This window comes from Triticum urartu, chromosome 1A (genome assembly GCF_056163025.1).
Source record: "Triticum urartu cultivar PI428250 chromosome 1A, HENAU_Tu73, whole genome shotgun sequence".
NCBI classification, from domain to species: domain Eukaryota; kingdom Viridiplantae; phylum Streptophyta; class Magnoliopsida; order Poales; family Poaceae; genus Triticum; species Triticum urartu.
Genome location: NC_141873.1, coordinates 13,225,578 through 13,232,457, shown reverse-complemented (window position 1 = coordinate 13,232,457; position 6,880 = coordinate 13,225,578). Strand labels below are relative to the sequence as shown.

General features: G+C 41.2%; 1 protein-coding gene and 1 pseudogene across 1 annotated transcript; one reads left to right on the top strand and one right to left on the bottom strand.

The window, feature by feature from the left end:
* Window positions 1-298: 298 nt before the first annotated feature.
* Window positions 299-4,690, bottom strand: LOC125532556 (G-type lectin S-receptor-like serine/threonine-protein kinase At2g19130; annotated as a pseudogene).
* Window positions 4,691-5,072: 382 nt separating this feature from the next.
* LOC147988382 (serine/threonine-protein phosphatase 7 long form homolog) lies at window positions 5,073-6,632 on the top strand. The gene is made up of 3 exons (XM_087544099.1): window positions 5,073-5,126; window positions 5,200-6,056; window positions 6,139-6,632. Exons 2-3 carry the CDS (start codon window positions 5,642-5,644, stop codon window positions 6,630-6,632), a joined length of 909 nt encoding a protein of 302 aa, XP_087400225.1. The 5' UTR covers window positions 5,073-5,126; window positions 5,200-5,641.
* The last annotated feature ends 248 nt before the right edge of the window (window positions 6,633-6,880 follow it).

Genomic DNA, 6,880 nt, shown 5'->3' with positions numbered 1-6,880 from the left:
AGAGAGGAAGAGGACCAAAATGTTTTTTCTATTGTTGGAGATATACATAATACATATAGATAAATTTGGACCATTTATAACAGAGATTTCTTGCGAAAAATATTAACTCTGTCCAGCTGTGGGCACTGTCAAGGTAATAACAGGAATTTGCTGAACCTTCTCTAACTAAATAGACATACGCACAATCAACAATATCAAATAGTTCAAAATTGACAAATGTTGTTTGATTAAAATACTGAATTAAGAATTTGGCGAATTTATAATTCTCTACATAATCACTTAGTGCATTCTTAGATTATCAAGTTATCCTAGACCACTTGGGGACAATATCATCAGACATCAATTTCTTGCATACTGCAATAATGCAAGTTTAAAAAGCCAGTTTCATATGTTTCTTATTATCTCTCACTAGTAGAAAAAGGGTCAAAGGTGAAGCACATTAGTGCCGGTTTGATTTTGGCCCGGTACTAATGGTACCATTAGTGCCGGTTCGAACGGATTTGCATTAATGCCGGTTCGTGTTGAACCTTTAGTACTGGTTCGTGCCACGAACCGGTACTAAAGGGGTGGTGGTAGGCTGGCGTCAGGCCGGGGCCCCACAAGCCTCTTTAGTCCCGGTTTGTGGCACAAACCGGTACTAAAGGGACAACCTTTAGTACCGGTTCATGCGACGAACCGGCACTAAAGGGGTCTAAGCTATAGTCCCGGTTGGAGACACAAACCGGGACTATAGGGCAATTTTCAAACTTGAAAAAATCATAACTAAATCATCGTAATTCATAAAAATACATATAATATATCAAAATTTGCAGAACAAAAAGATTGGTCCGTTGAAACAAGTAATCCGTGATCACCTTCGCAGCAAAAACCTATCAATTTGACTAGGTTTATGTGTTCGATAAGTCCAACTGAGCTCACCTCAGCCCTGAATTGCTTCTCTCCTTGACGGGCACCATCAAGCCTTTTCACTGCTACAATAGTCTTCGAGTCACTTAACACTCCCTTGTATACAGAACCAAAACTTCCAACACCTAACTTTTCATAGAAGTTTTTAGTAGCATGAACTAAAATCAGTATATTTGAAGGCTATAATCCTGCCAACACTACCTTGATTGTCATAGTATAATGGCAGCAAACCACACCACATGAATTTGTTCCTCCAATTCAGTAACAAGAACAGGAGAATGAGTAACCCAAACCCAGTAATGCTTGTGGCAATAACAACTCCAACGTTTGGTTTTCTTTTGTTTTTTCTCAAACTTGGCAAGAAATCTTTGGCAGAAAGACGGAGATAAAGAACATCTTTAGAAGTGATAGTAATGCCGTTGTTAAGATTTACACTAAGCAATTCCCCATTCCATACATAGCATCTGCTATTGTTATAGGAATAAGCAGTGCAGGAGCAGGAACTGAGACAAGCTTCTTCACATTTGCTCTGAGTAGAAGCAACGACTATGCTCTGCGGGTTGTAGGGCAATGTAACTTGAGAAATGGGATGGAACATGTCCGTTGAACTTGTGATGTTTCTGTCACTAGTGCAATGCAATGGTCTATTTCTGATGCATCCCTTCTGTTCTGTCCTCAAATTCCCAATCCTGCGGTGACTTCTGAGAGAAGCTCTTCATACAGTCACATGATGGATGTGCATTGCCATTGCAGACCGTGTAAGGTCCACAAGTAGCAGGAGGAATGCAGGGATCATCGGGTATGGCATATATGGTTTGCCAAGATTGTTTAGCTTGTGACCAAAGATTAAGCTTTATCTGACCAGAGATATCCAGTAAGATAAAAAAGGAAGACGACTCATCAAGCGATATGTACATGTAGTACTCCTCTTGGTTGTTATCAACATATGTTGCATTTATCAAACCTTTGGTGCCAGGATCCATATCTAGCACTGCCTTGAGCATTGGTACAAGATTCAACGATGATTTTGTGGAGGATGCATAAAGCCAATATTCTACCGAGGGGTTGTGGCGCTTGAGGACGAGCCCCTTGGTTTGTTCTAGTTCATAATAGTATGAGCCAAGACCCGGGTCAATCAGGCTCTTCTTTGAGATGGCCTGGTGACTGAAACCAGTGACCTTGTCCCGACCAAACTTTGCACCAGGAAGTATAACATCTGTTGGGTAGTCGAAGCTCTGCCAGACCGGTAGGTCAGATGACGCGCTCTCTTTGAAGGCAAGGTTTCCACTGTTCAAGAGAACAGCGACACTAGTGTTGTTTGTGTTGATGTGTGTCCTATTATTTACAATGTGAGAGGACCAAACAATGGATTCATTGTTGGCGGAATGGTTTACGATGACAAGATTGCCATCACTTGATATCTTGAACCGTGTTTGGTTGATGCTGGGGTTGGTGATGGGCTGACCCCTATTAGCAACCCATACTGTTTCTTGAACCGTGTTTTCTGTTTTGACAATTTTTTAAAATCATAAAATTCCAAAGGGAAAATAGAATTTTTGGGCGTTTTAGATGTTTTTTAGACGTTTTTAGCGTTTAGTGCTAGGGTTTAGATTTCAGAGTTTAGGGTTAGGTTTTATGGTTTAAACCCTTAGTTTTTACTGTTTAGCATAGAGTTTCCGACGTTTTAAGTCTCGGGTTTAGGGTTTAGGACAATTTTTGAAATGACAAAATTGTAAAAGAAAAAAAAGATATGCTCTAATTTATGTTTTTTTGAATTTTGGTTAAATCTTGTCAAACCGGTCAAACAACTGATTCAAGAAATATAGAGTGTTACTAAATAATTACGCAATACTATTAGTGTTACTAAATAAGTATCTCAGTTTTTTTGAATTTTGGCCAAATCTGGTCAAACTGTTGTCAAACTATGGTCAAACTACTTATTCAAGAAATATTAGTGTTAATACATAATTACTGTTTTTTAGAATAATAGTTTCAAACTCAAACGGTGAAACGTGTGACTTCATGCTCAAGCTAAACTACTGAGGGTTAATAGGATTGACAGCTTACATTTCTCAGGAAAACAATAAGTGTAGACTTGGAATGTAGGGGGAATTGAACTCCGAAGTTAAGCGTGCTCAGGCTGGGGGAGTGAGAGGATGGGTAACCGGCCGGGAAGTCAGGCGATTTGGAATGAGTGATCCACACTTGAGCAGTTATGAGAGGTGATTAGAGACTAAATCATCAAATAATTCAGAAAAAATAAAAATAAAAAAAAATCAAATTTTTTTTCGAAAATTTTCAAAAAAAAAATTAAAATTTTCAAAAAAAAATTCAAAAACAAAAAACCTTTAGTACCGGTTGGTAACACCAACTGGTACTAAAGGTCCCCCATACCAGGGCGCGAGCTGACGCCACGTGGTGGCACTTTAGCGCCGGTTCGTGCCGAACCGGTACTAAAAGGGGGGGGGGGGCCTTTAGTGACCACCCTTTAGTGCCGGTTATGGAACCGGCACTAAAGGCCCTTATGAACCGGCGCTGAAGCTCCGTTTTCTACTAGTGTCTGTGTTCACCTAACTGCCACGAATCATAAAAGGATGCACCTAATGAGGTAGACTTTGTTTATGCATTTTCTTTGAAGTTTACGGATGCTATAACTGATTAATAAAACATTGTTCAACCTTCTATGCGTCCACCTAGGGAGCTGTACAAATTTAGAACAACTTCCAGATCAGGCATCCAAGTATTTTCGTCTGCTACCAGTAAGCTGCCAGAGCAAGATAGCTGGGATGTCGAGTCCCTAGGGCAATGGTGAATCACAAATTGCCTGATATTCGAAGGGAAGCATCAAACAATACCAATGTCGAGTAGTAAGATCTGATTGTTCAGCTGATCAAGCCAAGATAAGTGTGCGCGCATCCCCTTTAAGTCCAGATTTAGAAAAATATGATTTCTGCTATGATAGTTTCCAGAACAGTTTGGCCCTTGAGACACTTCCATTGTATGTGTGTGTGTTCCTTTTCTTTCCAGAGATATGCATGTATATAGATATTATTGGAATTGGTTCGACAAACAGTGTATATGTGACAAATTTACTAATATACTGATATGGAATGAAATAAATATCCGTGCTTTCTCACACAGAATCCCCTAGAAATGTTAGGTACATAGGATATGGATAGTCTTTTTCAATGCGATAAAATAAAGCGACATCCTGTCTATTTTTCTTTGCTAAAGGGGTATTTCCATGTCGTATTGAATGATCACACTTAAGAACACAGAGGAGATCTCGACCGGGGGAGGATAAGTGGTGACATAGATGGGGTGACACATTGAAATAAAGAGCGTGGACATGTGCGTTGGGATCGGGTGCTTTTTGTTATGCCGTTGCAACGCACGGGCATGTTTAGCCGATTGTTTTATAAATAGTAATTAATATTTCCATAATTACGAAAGTAATAAAGGATACATGCAAATTTTAAAAATAGTAAGGACGCTATGGACAAGAGCGTCCCGACCTGGACGCAGATGCTAACAACGTCATAGTGTGGTCGCTGTTTTTGCTAGCATCCATTATCTAGTTTGACTGGAGGCCGCCGCACCCATCTGGTCTCCATCTCCCACATCCATCTACCTGCCTGCCACGGCCGGCCCTGGCCTCCACACCCATCTCGTCCCCATCTCCCACCTCCATCTCCCTGCCTACCACGGCCGGCCCTGGCCTCCGACTGATCCCCGCCGCCCACCTTCCCACGGACCGCCTCAGCCTTGGCGTCGCTGCCGACATCCTCACGACCGCCCCAACCTCCGGCTCATCCCCGATGACCACACCCTCACGGCTACCCCCAACCTCCTCACGGCCAAAGTGGTGGGTTGAGGGCGCCGCCGCGGCTACATCAGCAAGTCGGTCGAAGGTGGTCGTCCCTCTCTCTTCTCTCCACTGCTTCTCTGTACATCGCCCAAACCATTGATTGCATCTTGTTGTAGCTTTACTAATTTCACTTACTGCCTAGGCATAGCTGAAAACATTAGATTGTTTGACCTTTATTTATCAGTGTAGATTGTGAAGAATAAATTCAAATGATTGCTTTGATATTTTACCTCAACATTTACTCCCTCCTTTTATGCTGTAACAGGGTTTTGAAATGGATAGAAATGGATGTTTCAGTGATATGCTATGGGTGCCTCACAGCCAGCACAAAATATCCAAAACTTGGGAAAATGTGAGTGATTTCGCATGTCATTTGTTAGACTTAGTGGTTAAATAAAGACTAATTTTTGTGTGTATTGATGCAGCCTAACATTTGCTTGAATGTACGGTTTCACCGTGTTGGCATCCCGTTTGATCCTCTATGTACATCAGATTTAGATAACCTTGGTTTTTATCAGATTGCTAAGATGAGGAAAATCAATGTCGGCAAATACTTGATATCGGCATTGGTGGAGCGTTGGCGGCCCGAGACAAATAGTTTTCACCTACCTGTAGGAGAAATGACTATTACGTTGCAAGATGTCAGTTGTTGGTGGGGATTGCCTATCCAGGGTAAACCACTTGCTGGCAAAGCTGATGCACAATGGTCAGAATTAGTTGAGAGGTTGTTTGGGATTTCTGTGGATGAACAACACATGAAACAAAAAAAGGCAAAAAGGCGATGATAATATTGTTGTTAGGAATTCACAATACTCTCTAAATTTGGGTAAACTGCGGGAACGCTTCCATGTGTTGCCGGATAATCCAATGGATAGGGAGATTCATTGGCATGCTCGAGCACTTGTTCTAGATATCCTTGGCTCCATAGTCTTTACTGATACATCTGGAGATGGAGTGCCAACCATGTATCTCCAATTTATGCAGGATTTAGGACAACAAACAGAGTATAATTGGAGAGCAGCTGCTCTTGCTGTGCTGTATAGACAATTGAGCATGGGTGCTAAGAAGGGGAGACTAGAAATTTCAGGGCCTTTATTGCTGCTACAGTTATGGTCTTGGTCCCATTTGCCACTTGGTCGCCCTAAAGTTATTTTTGAGAAGCCCAAAGAAGGAGATGAACCTGATGAAGAAGAAGATGAACACGAAGTACACTTGGATTATAACCCTGTTTTTGGAGCAAAGTGGTGTGCTGCACATGCGTTTGATGTCCCTCACAATGCTGGTTTGTATTCTTCTCACCAAATTTGTTACACATCATTTGTGGTATGATGAACAATTTTAGTAACTTGCAATCGAATATATAGGTACAGAATATTATCGAAATCAAATTGATTTGATTCGAGAAGGTGTAGTTGATTGGCAACCATATGATGATCTTCTAGAGCAGATGCCTTTCGAAGCTCATCAAGATTCTGATTGGTGGTTTGCTAGAGTACCGCTCATGCATTTTTGGATTGTGGAGTTCCACTATCCACATAAGGTGATGCGGCAATTTGGATTAAGACAACCCATTCCACCTTCTCTTCCACGTGGCGAGGCAGAGGTTCGGAGACTTCGAAAAATTAAGCATTCTGCAGGAAAATCGAATAATTGGGAGTTAGTCCATGCGAATTATGTTCAAGAATACAATCGTGTTGAAGCAAGAGTGTGGCCAGAGGACATTCACTTTGATGTAGCTAGTTTACCTGAGTATAGACATTGGTTCCAGAAAAATGGTATGTACACAATATTATTTGACTCTCAATGCTTAGGAGGCCTAAATGAACCTATCACATATCCTCGAGATAGCATCGAATAAACCGGCTACATGCCTAGCGGCCCGCCATTGGCTCACATTGTAAGTGTGTGCAAGATTTTAATTATTTCTTTGCAACACATTAACAATCACATGATTTGAAATTTGTATTATCTCTTGTAGAGCCTACGTGAGATAAAGAATGCTGCATGGGGGATCAAATGTGCTACTACTACTGGATGCAAGAAGATAGGAAGATCTATATTGAGGTCTTGTGTAGGAAACCTGATGGATTTGAACATGGAGCCTAG